The sequence below is a fragment of the Strigops habroptila genome, chromosome Z (genome assembly GCF_004027225.2).
Source record: "Strigops habroptila isolate Jane chromosome Z, bStrHab1.2.pri, whole genome shotgun sequence".
NCBI classification, from domain to species: domain Eukaryota; kingdom Metazoa; phylum Chordata; class Aves; order Psittaciformes; family Psittacidae; genus Strigops; species Strigops habroptila.
In genome coordinates this window covers 68,720,496-68,736,256 of record NC_044302.2, presented here as the reverse complement: position 1 = coordinate 68,736,256, position 15,761 = coordinate 68,720,496, and the positions used below count along the sequence as shown (strand labels likewise).

The 15,761-nt window shown below is 45.5% G+C and overlaps 1 protein-coding gene across 7 annotated transcripts in view; it reads right to left on the bottom strand.

The window, feature by feature from the left end:
* The window catches only part of NFIB (nuclear factor I B), a 169,764-nt gene extending 167,201 nt beyond the window's left edge, over positions 1-2,563 (bottom strand). For all 7 annotated transcript variants that reach the window (XM_030512274.1, XM_030512277.1, XM_030512275.1 and 4 more), the window contains exon 1: positions 1,658-2,563. In XM_030512274.1, the coding sequence (XP_030368134.1) occupies positions 1,658-1,687 (30 nt within the window). In that variant the 5' untranslated portion in view covers positions 1,688-2,563. The remainder of the gene's footprint in view (positions 1-1,657) is intronic.
* Positions 2,564-15,761: the final 13,198 nt, after the last annotated feature.

Genomic DNA, 15,761 nt, shown 5'->3' with positions numbered 1-15,761 from the left:
AGTGTGAAATCCACTTTCTTAAGTTGTACTCTCAGGTTTATACTCTAGTGCACAGGTCCAATTGCTTGTCAAAAATTTCGCAGGATGGACAGCCCACACAGAATTAATTTTTACAAATTGCAAATTCCACCATAAGTAATTATTTGTATGTGTGTACCTGCAAGCATGTGCGTTATCTGTTACACAAAATGCTTCCTACATGCACTCATTTTTCTGTTGAAGAAATATCTCAACAGTACTCTTTTCCAGCTTTGCTTAGCTGCAGCTCACGTTTACTTGCTGAAAATATCCATATCTAAGTCAATCACACTTAGATGCCAAACAAAATATAAACAATAAAAAATGTGTCAGCCAAAAAGCTACAGGACTGTAACCAATCACTGCATAAGCCTTATCGTTGTTTCCATCTTCATTCACAATTTCCGAATACTTCAGTCCTTTTGAATTACAATGCTTTCTAATTGTGGAATAACTTAAATCATATTTATTTATTCACCGTGCCACTGTAGGCGCATCGCTGGCCGCTGAACTACAACGTTGCGGGAGACGTTACTTTCGCCCATTTTCTGCTTCTTTAGCCATTTGTTGCGCCAATGTGAAAGCCAGCAGTTATCGCTTAATCAGTTTACATCACATCCTCCTAAAACAGACTTTCACAAAAGCCTCTGAAAACTATCGCTGGGCTTTACATACCGGGTTCGCTCTCCGGTGCCCCGGCGCTCGCCCCCCGTTAGCGCACGCCTGGCAAGGACGCTCCTGGGGCAGCCGGGGAACTCCCCAAGCCTGCTCCCTAACTCCCTCCGGTCTCAAAAACCACACTCTGCCACCGCTGTGACCACCGCTCGGGCCGCCCCCCAGCCCTCCGCGCACCGCTCCGCGCCTCCCCGCTCCCTGCGCGCACCGCACCGCGCCGCGCCGGCCGCGGCTTCTCCCAGCTCCCTCCCGCCGTCCCGGTGACAGCCGCCGCCCAGGGTCGGGAAAGCGGCCGCAAGGGCGGTGGGGAGGAAAGGCTGGCTCGCTCCCGGCGCTCGGAGAAATGCTCCCGCCCGCCAGCGTCGCGGGGTAGCCGGGAGCAGGGAAATGCCGTGCCCTGGCACCGCCGAACTGGGCAGGCTGCACGGCTCGGGCGTCCCGCTCGTATCGCCCTCGGTGCTGGCAGGCTACCTACTATTATTAAGCAAGCATTAGACAGGATTACTTCGCACCGGCGAGAGTTAGGTTTTGTTTTGAGGGTTTTTTTAACTCAAAACCACCACTTTTCCTTTCAAACCCTTTCATTAGACTGGCGAGCAGAAAAGAGAGCAAATCGTTTGATTCCAATCAAATCAATACTTCTCAAACATGCTTCTTAGCGTAATTATGCTCATTTCCATTTTGTTAACCTTTGACTTCTTATGCACCAACAAATCAACAGTACTCGTCTGCGGGTGACACTTTGAATGGATCTCCCCAAAACAATGGCCTGGTACAGTTTATTCTCTACTATTCCCTCCTGCGAGAGGGAGTTTGCATCAGACAAGCAATTACAACTGTGCTTTAACCCATTACAACTACTAGAAATGACTCATTAACAACTCACATACATACAAAAATCTAAATAAATAAATAAATAAAGTTTAAATAAATAAATAAATTAAATTAAAAATTGCGTCTATACCTGAGTGAGACAGATTGGAGAATACATCATGACTTCGCTTTGAGAACACGCTGCCCGGAGAGCCCCTAAGAAAAGCCTCAAAAAGGAATAATTTCATTTATCCATTTTACAGTCATATGAGACTCAAGGAAGATGAAATCAATCAGAACGGGGCTCTGCCCTGGATCACCACAACTTCACAACAAACCCCAGTCCTCCTTAAATAGCCAAAGATTCAAGTTCACTCCGTGTGCTAGATTTCCCGGGGTGAAATCCAATCTACACTTTTAACCCTCTTGTAGTCGGCGGCGCAGGAGTCTTGCTTTTGCTGCTGCTGCTGCGGCTGCTGCTGGTGGTTGTTTTCCAGATGAGGGGGGAAGGAATCGGGGGGGGGGGGGGGTGGGCGGGAGGATTTTTTTGTTGTTGTTGTTTGGGAATTTTTTTTTTATCCTTTTCTTTTTTTCCTTTTCTTTCTCTTTTTCCCCCCTAAAGATGCCGGTGGCGGTGTGTTGTTATCTCGGCTCTGTCACCGTGCTCGCCAAAGTTCAAGGTTACAGCCCGCAGCGGAGCAGGACAATCCCGGGGAGCGATGGCAGCCCAAACTTCGCCGGGCAGCGACCATGCGGGCGGCGGGCGCGAGCCGGGGGCGGGGGCGCGCACCGGGGCGGGCAGCGCGCGGCCTGGCGGCTCCCGCCCTCGCGCCGCGGGTTTAATGGCGAGGGACCGCTTCCCGAACGCGCTCTGTAACAGAAATGATCCCTTGGAAATTCAAAAGGCAAATCGCTCCCTCCCGGTGCGCTCCCGGCGCGTCCGCGCCGCGTCCCGCCTATGCGCGCGTGTGTCCCCTTCGCTCCACAAAACTTGGGAGTTGGAACACGGAGCGGTCACACCCTGCGGACCCCGCTGCTCCAGCAGCGGTCTCTGCCCAGATGAGACCTAAGTATTTTTTATTATTATTATTTAATTACACAATCACCGCTTACACTCCTCCTCCTGCAGACACATTCCTTCTCCGACAGATCCCCCTCCCCTGCCCTCCCCCTTTATTAATCACCAGCTAGCGCTGCAGAAGGAGCTAGCACGTTTTGCAAACATCCCTCATTTTCCCTCTCTTCTGACGGGAGAAAGTTGCGCGGGGGGGTGGGGGGGCGGAGAGAGAAAGACGGCGCGGGGGGAAGGTTGCCATCTGCAGGAGCTCTCTTTTCCCTCTCCACTGTTCGGGGTACGATCCCGTCCTTGGCGGCAGGGCTCTGATGCCGCCGCTGCCCTCTCTGCGGCCCCCGGCCCGCCGCGAGGGACAGAGGGAGGGCGCCCCCCCCGCACCCCGTCACCCGGCACCGCCGGTGCCTGCTGTCCCGGAGCTCGCAGGCAGCAACAAGGCGCGGGGCCCGGTTTCATTCTCCCGGGGCCGCTTGTACTGGGGGAGCTGGGGAGGGTGGAGGGAAGCAGTGAAGGAAAGTTATTTCTGCTCCCGTAAAGCGAGCAGCGCACAGCGGGAACGGGGGGCTCAGTGTGTGCGATCTCCCCCCGCCCCTCCGCCGCCGGTGGGAAGGGGCGGCTGAGCGGCACCGGCGCTGCCTCCCTCCCTCCCGGTGCCGGTGCGCGGCCCCCGGCGGCGTCCTGGAGGGACCGCTGACTTCCTCCCTGCCCAAAGTGAGAGTTTATTCACGTCAGGCATTTCACAACGACACATCAAGGAAAAGTAGGCAGGTTCAAGTCAACCATGAAATGGTCACTTTTTAACCCCGTCCTGTCCTCATTAGGGAAATGCTCAAACACAGCCCATTTTCAAAGAGGGCTCTTAATGAGGGGAGCTTGCCAAGTCTACTAGCTGCAATTCCCATAAATTTACAAACCAAAAGAAGCAGGGGGATGGGCAGGGAAAGGAGAGAACCCGCACAAGACAGGTAATGTCAAAGGAAACAGCAAGAGCCCAACGCATTAACCCCTTGCAGAATCCACGCCGCAACCCCGCACCGCTGTTTCTGACTGCACTTGCCTGGTTGCCTCAGATTTGCGGGGTTCAAGCAGCAGCCACGGCTTTTCCCTTCTACAGACCACACTGTTAAGTGACAAGTTTGGAGCATACACTCAGGCAAGAAGGGATGAGGCAAACGCGGGGTTAACCACAATAAGCAACATTTGTTTTCATATCTGGTGTAGAATACCCCCCAAATCCTATCATCTTCTCCTTTACCCAGACACTGCAAAAAGCTGATAACACCAGCTTTAAATACCAGAGTTTCCCTTTGAATAAATATTCAATTTAACTGGAGTTAATTTACCATAAAAGACATTCCCCTTGGCACAAATGCACTGATGTCCTTGAACACACCTCTTTGAGCGCTTGAACTCTTACACAACAAGCCATTACTGCGGACCTGATTTAAAAGCATAATAACCCCGTTCTGTCCCCCTTCTCTCTTGCACCCCTCTGTGAGGATCAGGAAAAGCCCCCAACACCACATCAGCAAGGCTGCCCCTGTGAGCTGCACGCATGTGACAAGTCTCCCCTTTCCCAGGCAGCATTTGCAGAAGGCCTCATTCTCCAGCAGGTCCTGGCCAAGGGACCGCTTTGTGCTAGAGACCTGTGCACCAAAAGCAAGAACAGTCTGGCAAGGTGCCAGGAGCAAGGAGAGGCAAGCAGGAAAAAGCAAAAGGAGCAAGGTAAGGGTAGACACCAAGCTGGTTACTTCCTGCATCCCTCTACTTACTGCAAAGAGGTGGAATTGGGTTTGCAACCCCACAGGAGCAGGTGAAGGGTGGGTTTGCATCTCTACACAGAGTGGTCAGGGGAGCTGAGCCCAGCCAGCCCAGCAGCAAGTGCCAGTAGCCCCAGAAGAGCACTGCTGGGAATCACAACAAAGCCAGACCCTCCCTCCCCAAAGCCCATCTGTTGGCCAGGATTGAACAGGCCCCTCCTGTGAAGGCATGCCGTGGGAAATGGAGCTGCCTGGCCAGCTCATCTCAAGCAGCATCTTGTCTTCTGCAAGACTCAGGAGCCAAGGTGACCATGGTATGTTTTGCCATGGGTTTGTCTCCAGTTTAACCCCCAGGCTCCCAGTGCATGTTCAGTGAAAGCATGCTCAAGTGAGCACCCAAAAGGCATGTTTCAGCTCTATTCCTCCTAGTTAATCCCAGTAGGAACCCGTACAGGGGGGAGGATTTGTCCTGGGAGAACCCTACACACACACACTCAAACACACACACACATGTGCACATGTCCCCTCTATCTCATTACACACACACACACACACACACACACACACACATTTCTTTCACAGGAAAGCAAGCTAAAGATTCTTTCCAGAATGGAGAAAGAGTTTCATTAAAATAATTAAAAAAAGAGCAACTCTCTCCCACTTCCTTGCAAGGGTGCTGGGAACCGGGTTAGCCTGGAGAAACACAGTATTAATATGATGACAGCAGCCACCAAGGCTGGGCGCTGGCATGTGGGATACCTTTGTGGGAAAGTGGTTCAATTGTTTTCATGTCCTGGCTTGCATTAACCTCATCCCCCTAAAAACCCTTCTCTCCCACCCCACGCACTAACAACCATGCTACTGCTGTAGGTTTTCTGCCCTTGAAGCTCCAGGCTGGGTAACAGTTGCTTTTTGTCCTCACTGCCAGTTATGCCAACCTCCACACTGTATGTGGAAGTACAGCTATCCTTCCCATGTGGACAATTAAGAAAACAAAGTCATCATGCAGCCTTCCTGGTGAGAGACACAACTACATGGGGCTGGGATGGCCTGAGGAATCCTGCCCTCAGGTGGATATCAGCACTGCTAACACACTCCTGGACACATGCGCAGGTGGACACACATGCAGCAAAAACACGTCTGGGAAGAAAATGCACCTTTCACACCAGGAAGTGGCAAATGCTGAGGCTGTGTGTGAACTACCCTCGCTGAGAGGTCATTTTCAGAGGGTGGACTGTCCCCACACCTTTCCCATGCCTCCCACTCACCCCTGGCCAGGGTGCCCAGGATGGAAGGACATCCACTGCCCACACTGCAGCATCTGAGACAGCTCATCTCAGGAAAGAACCAGAAAGGGGTTTTGACACCATAGGCAGATGGACTTTCTCCCCACCACCCGTCCTAACTCCCCAGAGCAGTTGTCTGCCAGTGGTGCAAATCCTAGTATGGCAGGCTTGCACTGAAGGCCTGGTTTTCCCCTCTATCCCTCAGAGACAACGATCACAACGTTACCAGATGCTGCAAAATGGCACTCTTGGACTTCAGAGATAGCAACACTAAAAAGTGGAAAGGACAGTTAGGCCGCTTGTATCTTTCCTAAAGCTGAATTTCAGCTCATTGTTTTTGGCCAGACAACTGCGCAACTGTTTCAACTTTTGGAGCACAAAACTACCATTATGCATCAAAAATCAAAGAGAAAGGTAATGCTAATGCTAAAGTGTGCAGCCTAAGATTCTCTCAGAATACAAGCAGGCAGTTTGGCGAGCAGTTTATATCTAAACATACACATACTGAACCAAGCAACTAAGTTTTCATGAAAATTCCAGAGGTTGCTTTGTGAAAATCAGACACAATTGCTTCTGGCATATGGCATTTTATCTAAAAGATTTGATATCTGAGAACCAGCTGCAAAACCTTTCAATAAGAGGTCTCAGTGATCCAAAATACAAGCTTTACAGTGATTTTTATATCTAGTTTAGTAGCAATACTGTTAACTTCTTTTTCATCCTTTGTTAGAAAATGCCATTCACACACATGTCCACTAGATATACAATTATTTAGGTACATACATGCATACTGAGTAACACCAATATAGTGTAGTTTATGTCAACTACAAGTAACAAATTGCCTAAACCATACTATATTACCACAGTGTTATCTAATAGTCATTCTATCTGTATGACTGGTCTTTGTGCTTTGCAAGACTTCCTGTACCATCAAATTAAATTACACACAAACTTTCACATCTTTGGGATAATCAGAGCCTTGGTCAGTGTTTTTATGTCCAGGTGTATTGTGTACACTTATAGATATGTATGTATATATTAATGCATGCATATGCACAGAAAGTTGGATAGAAAACATTCAGGGAATTAACATAACTAGTTAAATAAGCAAACTGATAATATGTTGCATTTCATATGTGGCTGAATTGCAAGGTATTTATGATTTAAAATGCAAACAGCAATCAGAAAAACTCCCAAGTCAATGTATTATCACACCTATAAATGAAGGTATCATAATATTTACTAGCACTTTCGTTTATTTGTTTCTGGGTGATAGAAGAAACACACACCCTGTATAAACTATGTATATATATGATCCCATAGAAAGTATGCATATACACAATCAGAAGCAAAGAAACTCACTATTGGCTCCATACAGAGACACGTGTGCACGAAGGGTGTGCATGCTTGACCCCTGTCCACATATGGTTTGGTGAGGCTGTAATACTTGAGCTTTCCACAGCTCCCAGACCAGCAAATGAAAACACCAAACCTCAAGTGTAAAGCTGTAAACCACAACGTTTTGGGTTACACAAGTGTGCAGTTTTTGTCCTCGCTGTGGGTTACTTTCTCAGCCTTACAAAGGCAGAAAACCCTCTTACCCCAATGCAATAAATTCTTTAAAAATTTACATTTGCTGATCTTAAATGCCCCCACATGAACAGCAACAACAACAACGAAATTTCGGCATAATCTTTTCTAACAGTTCATATCACTTGCCAGATTTTGAGAATATGGGTGGCGGGGAGCATGATGTCTAGGAGCTGGATTTAAATGTCTGCCCAAATTAGTATTATAAAAGTGCTTTATTTATTTCTTTTCCTTGCGATTGGACATAAAATTGTACAGGCTGCGGCTCAGAACTGCTTCAGAGAGCGTTACGAGTTAATCTTGTGTGTTTTGGCGCCTTTTCCGTGCCAGCTACTGTACTTAAAAAAAAAAAAAAAAAAAAAAAAAAAGTTGGAGATCTTGTCTGTCCCGTCTCAAGTTCAGTGGCAGCGCTTTCCAGCCAGCGGGAGGAGAAGATGGCCATGTTCGCAGCCCTAATAATAATTCAGATCACGCCACATCGGCATCTTGTGTCAGAGTCGAAACTGGCTTCCCCGCCCCCTTCAACCTGAGAGCTGCCAAGTCCTTACACACTCTGCATTCAACCACAACTTAATGGATGGGATATTGTGCATTAAAATGTGGCCGAGGCACACAGGCGAAGAGAGGACAAGAGGGAAAGCAGACAGACACACACACACATACAAACAGACACGCGAGAGAAAGGAATGAATTAAAATACACACACAGGTCCCACAACAAAACGGCAGTGGGGGGAGAAAAAAAAAAAAGGGAACAAAGAGAAACCCTCTAAAGTAACTTTAAAAAACAAGCCAGAAATGCCACCCGAACACTGCATCCTGCAATACAGCGTGAAAGAGACCAGCACAAGCCTCCAGACAGTTTATCGAGCAGACCATACACAACAGCAATGCCATTTCCTCAACATTAGACATTAACACTGCAGCCCATTAACTACGAAAACCACAGAGAGAACCAGAGACAAAATATTATATTAAAAAGTGGATAAAGAAGCGATCTCTACAGCAACAAGAAAGAGGAGGAAAGAACTGTCTTCAAGCTACAAACAATGTAGCATTTGCATTAATCCTTTCCAGCATTTAACTGATAGCTGCCTGCCAGAGAAGAAAAGGAAGGCGGGGGCGGGGGGAGGGGGTAAAGTTGAAGCAGGAAATGCGCCAAGTTCAGCACTTTTGGACGCAAACTCCAATCAACTGATTCCTGGCATAAAAGTGTGACCCATATAAAAAAGCTGACAATAAAAGCAAAATAAATACAATCCAGCACTTATATCTCATCCTGTAAAGCAGAAGCGATATCAGCATTTAAGAAGAGGGTATTAAATCCACGTTCAAAAGACAGAGTCACAGTCTTAGCCTGGAGGAATTACAAAACAAGAATCAAGCAAGTAAGAAAAAACTAAACACCACGTACCATAGCAGTGTCTGGTACTAAATAAATGAGATCTTGAAATCTGTAACGCACACAACCAGGCTGATTGCTTCACATATTCCAGGAGACGGATCTGTTCTATTCTGAAGGACTCGGTGTGTTTGGGTATTTTTTTTATTATTATTGTTTTTCATTTCCAGAAGTGGCCTTCTATCTTTTTGTTTGGGTTGCGGTATTTTTGTTTTCTTTGTTGTTGCTGGGTTTTGATTTCTTTGGGTGGGAGAGGGTGTTTGGGTTTTTCGGGGGCGGCGGGGTATGTATTATTATTTGCTCTGGCTGGCTGTTGGCTTAGTTTTGTTTTTATTTTACTCTGGTTGCCGGCTTTTTGCCTGACACCGAACGGGATGAAAACTCTTGGCCGGAGCGAGGGAAAAGGCGGAGAAGCCACAGCCTGCAGGCAGCCCCAGCTCTCTCCCTCTCCCACCTCCCCCCCTTCCTCCTTTCCCAGTCTTCCTTCCTCTTTCGAGCTGCCAGGCTGGAAAGCACGTTTCAGAGGCGGCTGGCTTGAACGTGGTCCAAGAAATTTTTTTTCCAAATTTCTTTAAACTGTTATATACATATATACACGCACACACACACACAGAGCCACATACATAGGTACAATATACATATGTATCGATGTAGGTGCCCACGTCCTGGCCGCGCTGCCTCCCTCCCGCAGCCCGGTCCCGGTGCAGCGGGTGCCGCCGGCGCGGGACACGCGGCTCGGCGCTTCCGCCTGGCGGCTGCCGCACGCACCGGGGCCGCCGCCGTTATTTGCATATTAAGCGAGTGGCAGCCAATGGGGAGCGCGGGCGAGGCCGTGCGCCGGACGGAGAGATCGGTGGGGGCTCGAGGGGGCCAGTTGTCTCCCGCGGGGCGGCAGGGAAAGGAGCGCGCCTGGGCGAGGGGCACAGGGAGAGCCCAGCTACTCGCGGTTGTGTTTTAAAGCTTTAATTACAAAAATTACCTCAAGATATTTCAGTTTAGCCCTCACAGGCCACGCTTGAGAAGTACATTCCTTCACACGCTTCTGCAGACAGGTTATGCAATTTCACGGCTTCAGATGCCTTTTATAAACTTACCACATCATACCAGTCCCTCCCTGCAGGATTAACTTCACCCCGGAGGAGCTGCGGTCCTCCAGCCCAAACCTGAAGGAAGGCAGTAAGGCACTTTGCAAAGAAGGGTTCTGCATCTGAAAAATCCTTTGGAACTGAGGCACTTACGGTGAGATAAACAGAACTGCATGAGGCAAAAGTGTGTGAAGAGTTTTAATCAGTCAGACAACAAACACATTATTTTCCTTTAAAAAAAAAAAAGGAAAAAAATTAGAATAAGCTTTGCTGAGTACAAACTCTAAGGAATCTTCATAATTGCTTGGAAACCATTGCTGGGAATATGGGGGCCTCTCAGGAAGTCAATTTTATTTTGTTTAATTCAAGAAAAACATTCTAAGCTGCTAAAAATACATTCTACACTTAAAATTAAGCACAAATTGCCATGAAATGGAGGGGGGAAGGTGGGGAAAACCAACCAACAAAAAAAAAAAACCAAAAAAACCCAAAAAACAAAAAAACCCCGAAACATAAGCTTTCAGACTTAAGAATAATTAAGTCCATGGAGGTTTTCTTTTTTTTTATTTGTATTTTACTGATTCTTTTATGAAGAAGTCAAACCTAGAAAAATGAAATTACAAATTTGCATGGTCGGTGATTGGGTTAAACAACTGTTCATGCTGCATGGCACAGGTTTTGTAAACTTCGTGACAGCCAGCAAGTCACATGGGGAGCAGACCTTCCTCCACACCAGACGGAATCTGTGAGTGTTCATTTTTTAAATTACTAATACCTTTTTTTCTTTGTTGTAAATGTCAAGCTTTGAGTCAGAGAGTCACAGACAATTAGTGATTTGGGCTGGTCATCAGTACTCAACAGAGTTCATTACAAGAAGTCTGGCAACATTTCATCATAGATTACCAGGCTTTCTGATGCTCCTAGGTTTAATTCTGGTGATGCTGTTGTGATTGCTGACAAAGAATCGAGTTCTACTAGACAGGGTCATCACTCTCTACAGATTTCTCTCTTTTCACTGATTGTTGTTGTTCTTGTTGAGCCTGCATAGTTAGTAAGCTTAACTCTGCAAGTGATTTAGCAATGAATCAGGAACTTTTTGTATCAAATAAGAGAAATAATGGCTTAAGGGAAAGCAATAGATATTGTAGTCTTTTAGGAAGAAAAATTGTGTTACCCAAAGCTGCCATAGTTACTCAATTTAGTTGAAGCTTAGATTGTTTGTCACAGCCAATTTTCTTGAACATATTTTTAAGTCCAAAAATTGTTATATGTCATTTCCATTGCCTTTCATTCCTCAGTTGTATAGCACTAGCTTGTCTTGATTATGGCTTTCTTTTCCACAGATATAATCAAAAGCTCACATATTTCACACCAGGCTGACCTTAAGTTCTGTTGATTCTGCATGTTTTTTGTTGTATATCTGTATACTTGATACTTTTTAATGTTCATAATGGATGAAACATGAAAAGACTGTAAAAGATTTTTCCTCCATGGATAATTTTAACATGCTCAATTACCTATTTGGATATGAGTAGATAACAATCTGAAGCGAGAAAAACTCACTAGAGGAATTTCCACTAAAACAAGTAACAATCAAAAATTATTTGACATCTTTAAAACAGAACTCGTAAAAATGATCAAATTTTTCAAGACTTATTTTCAAAGCTGCTGATACAATTTGCTTTACTAAAATCTCTGCATTTTCAAGGTTTCCTCACTAATTAACAGGACAGGAAAATAAAAGGAGTGAATGAGGATCTGGCATATCAATGGTTCAACAGTAAAGTCTATGAGTAGCACAGTCACAGAACCAACGGATTAAACAGGATCACATTAAGCAACAGCGCGGTAGGCAGAGTCTCAGAGCAGTTTAGCTGTGTGCATGAGTTGTCCTTATGCATAACAGGACAAATGAGAAAACCAGGTAGCTTTTTCCCAATACATCATTTTGCACATGTGAAAAACTGCTCTCATCCCACCAGCTTTCAAAGTAGGAGCTTCACATTTTTCAGGGAAAGCCTACTGTAGCTAAAAAGGTGCTGCTTGCTATTCCTGCATTCAGGTTCATCTGAGCCACACACCATGGAAAATGCAGGATTTGAACATGTGCACGACACTTGCTCATTATTTCTGAAAGTTCATACTTGTGCCATTGCACTCTTTATGGGCTCCCGGCCCTGCCAAGCCTCCTGCATAGTTTTGTAACCACTAGGCAGAATTATAACTCTGAGCTTGGCACCACCAAAATGGTTTCTTCTGCTGCTTCCCCCAGGCAAGTACTCTACAGTTTAGGGTAAAAGGCACTGGGCAAAGAGATTTGGAGTGTTGGTCAGTAGGCTTACAGATACAAGGGTTAGTAATGCCCTGTACTGCCAACCAAAGCCTGGAATTCCCACTTGCCATTACAGGGAAAAGTGCCATTCATTCCCAGCCCTGCGCTGACATACTAGGTAAGAGAGAATTAAAGGAGATTTTGTAAAATTATTTTTAAAATCCTAAAGCCTCAGCAAGTAGTAGCAAAGTTGTTACCGATTACAGCAGACCAGATTTTTCACTGTGGATAACAAAGCAACACAGGAGAGGAAATACAGCATATAAAATTTTAGCCAGCAGCAGGTCTCCCTTTCCTTGTCCAGGGAAGCAGCTGCAGAATCTTGATGCACAGAATCTATTTCTTCCTAGTTAATAGTCTCGTACCATGTACTTTTACTTTAATCCTCTTCTTCTATTAAAATATGTTGGAAGCACTATCATAACCTCACCACACAGCCACATCATCACCAGAACAAAGTAAAAGAAGACTACGAGATTACACACTGAAGCATAAAATTTCCTATACATTCCACACAGCAGACTGCCTTCAGTTCTTCAATTGTCCTTAACAATACAGTAAAGTATAATTTCTTCCCCCAGACACTTGCCTCTCTCCCCACACAGGATTGCTGAGGAACTGTAACATCATTATTTTTAATAATAATAATTAAAAAAAAAAAATAGCCAAGGCTTAATAGTAGCATTTAAACAGCTTACAGAGCCTTTTGAGTTCACACCTCATTAAGGTGAACAGGAAGGGAAGGGGTGCACATCTTTGTTGTTACTTTTGCCTTGCAGCATTTTCAGCCAAGCTGTGTGAACAGACCAGCAGCACATTAACTAACTTTGTAGCAGCTGTACTTTTGTACCAGGTTGTGGGTTTTTTACCTTTTTTAATTCCTTTTTTTTTCTTTTCATTTTTTTTTTTTTTTTTGTTTAGAATGGCAGAACATTGTGAAATGGAGCCAGGGCAGGCCCTTAGAGGACAATTATTTTGGTTTCCTATTTTTTGCAAACCAATCTGCCAGATCCAAGTCTTCTTCCTGCTCCAGTTAAGGAGTCTCATTCCACTGAACTTCACATACCACACTGTTTCTGAGATGGGTCGTATAATATTCAGATTGACTTGGCAGAATATTCTTGCTCTAGATGCAAGCACTCTTACCTGACCTGACCAAACACATATATATGAATGTGCACCTGAAAAGCTGCACATGGCCCATACTCCTATAACAGACTCTTAACTATGTTATGGTTACATAGGTGGTTGTATTTGGTCCTGTGGTAGGTTTGGCGCTGAGATTTCTAAGCATGGCTTTCAGGGCTTTTAGCCCACATCAGCTTGCAAGCATGTTTCCAAGTGGTCAGAGGAAGAACTTGTTTGCCCCTCCCAAGCTCCTTTGAGAAAGTGCTTTTAGCCTGCTAACCTAGCTTCTTGCTTTCATTTCTGTCCTTTCCTGTCAGCCTGGACCTGGATCAACCACTTATGAATGTGGCTGTAGTGTTCTTGTAGCAGGATGCAAGAGAGGTTAGGGAAGGCAGCAAAGGTTGCTTTCATGTGAATATCTCACTTTTACACCAATATCGCCAGCAAAAAAAAAAAAAAAAAAAAAAAAAAAAAAGGCAGGAGAGCTTATTTCTGCTAATGGGTGCTGAGGTGACAGCCTGCCAGACACCTATTGCATGCCGCAGTCACTATGGGCTATCTGGAGGCACACCAGCATGACAGCCTGTGCAAAAGAAAACTATACTTTCAGCATGTAGTCTGGGCACACTCAGCATTTCTGCAAGAGAAAGAAATACACATGAGACTTGACCACAAGATTTTCCTGCCTCCCATCTCCAGGATCCACCTCTGGGGACAGACATCTTTGTCCAGAACGGAAGATTTTGCCACCTGGTGTCTTTTTCTTCCAGACTTCTACAGCTCTGTGCCATTATGGTGTCAGCAAGACAGCTGAGGATCTCACAGTAGCAAAGATTTTTTGAGATGACTGATGATCTTGTTCCTGTTGCTAATGTGCTTAAAGTAATAGCTAAGGTTTGAGCGAGTGGGCTTCCCAAACTGGTCTGCAGCCAGTGTTAACACTGTGGATGCTGCACTTCACTGATCACAGAGAAAACCTAGCTATCTCAGCCCAAAAGGCAGCTCTGTCACCCACAGAGTAGAAAGATGACCAGCAGGATGCTGTCCCAGAGATGACATTTACCAGTTTGAACAGTAGGGCCCTTGCTCCCTTCCAAGAGTATGCATATTGGCAAGGCATGTGTGTCATTTTTAGAAATGCCTCTTGCCCTCTTCAAGCTGGTATCACTACAACCAGCTGAAGACTGTCAGCTGGAGGAGAGTGGTAGAGTGTGAACTCAGCAGGCTAAAGAAAAGAAACTCCTCCTTACCAAATCACTTCTGATGGAAGTCTCATTTCTAATCCAGCCTTCTGCAGTATCCTGCACAATGTCTCCAAGGAGAAGAATCTCCAAGGATTTCCACCAGTTTTCAAGGTGCAGGAGACCTGAGACAGGTGGCTAGAAAGTACTCATCATTGGTGGAGCAGGGCCCAGTAAGTTGGGAAAGAACTCAAGGAAAGCCCTGTCTTTACTCACTCTCACATTGCTTGTAGTGTGCAAGAGAAAATATCATGCTAGGGAAATAAAATGGTACGTGGCACACTCCTCCAACACCAATGGATATGTTTTCCATTGTTTTTTTGACAATCATGAATATGTTGGAGTCTTCCTGACTTCTTCTCCCCTGAACATTCACATGCCTGGGAATATCTGTGAAGATTGTCTAATCAATTTCTTAAACAAAAATATTAAAATAAGATAATATTACTTTGAATAATGTGTTATTTAAGCATTTTTAGAACCATTACAGGCATTCCAACTCCTTATAATAAGAATTTTCAAAGATGCAGATTTGATATGCCACTAAAAGCTAGTGCTACAGTCACACTGGTGGTTGAGAAGGAATTCTGAAGGGTACAATTTCCTTCTGATCACCCATCAATGGGCTGTGTGGGAACAGAGTGAATGGGGAGCAGTACCTGCTTCCAGTCACTGAAAATCTTGTACTCTCTGGAGACTGCAAACAGGAGAAGGCACCAGTAAATTACTGGAGGCAGATCCGTCTGACTGGGATGAGCAAAGGCAAGCTTCAGGAGCAGGAACCCTCGCCTTGTAAACTGTGGTAGTGATCAGCCACTTAGCTCCTTTCTCTCTTCTGCCTTGCTGTGTGCCCTTCCAGTCCCAGTCAGAGAGCTGCATCTCAGTTTTCCCAAGGAGAGGTCACTTTACTTTCCTCCTTTTCCATAGGTCCCCTTTTTTGTGCTCATTGCTCCACTTCACTGGCTTGAATGTTCATCCAACTTCATTCAGAGTTGATATGTACTTCATGCATCTTATGAGCCCTTACATTGTACTCTGTTGATTCTGCTTTGCTTATTGACTCAGCCTAAGATGAGGAAAGTTTCTCCAGGAAAAATGAAGATTACATAATCTGTCCTCTCTTTACAGAATTCTTCTTTACAGACGCAAAATAATTGCTTCTTTATATTCTCTGACATGGCAACACCACAGACCACTTTCCTTATCCCTGCATTTTGGCCCATACGTCATCTGCTTGCAACCAGGTTCCCAGCTCATAGATGCATTATGAGAGGGATTTCAGATTAGTTTCTTAACTAACTGGAAAGAAAACTCAAGAAAAATGGACTGAGGGGTCATTCCAGGATGTTAGTAAGGAGAG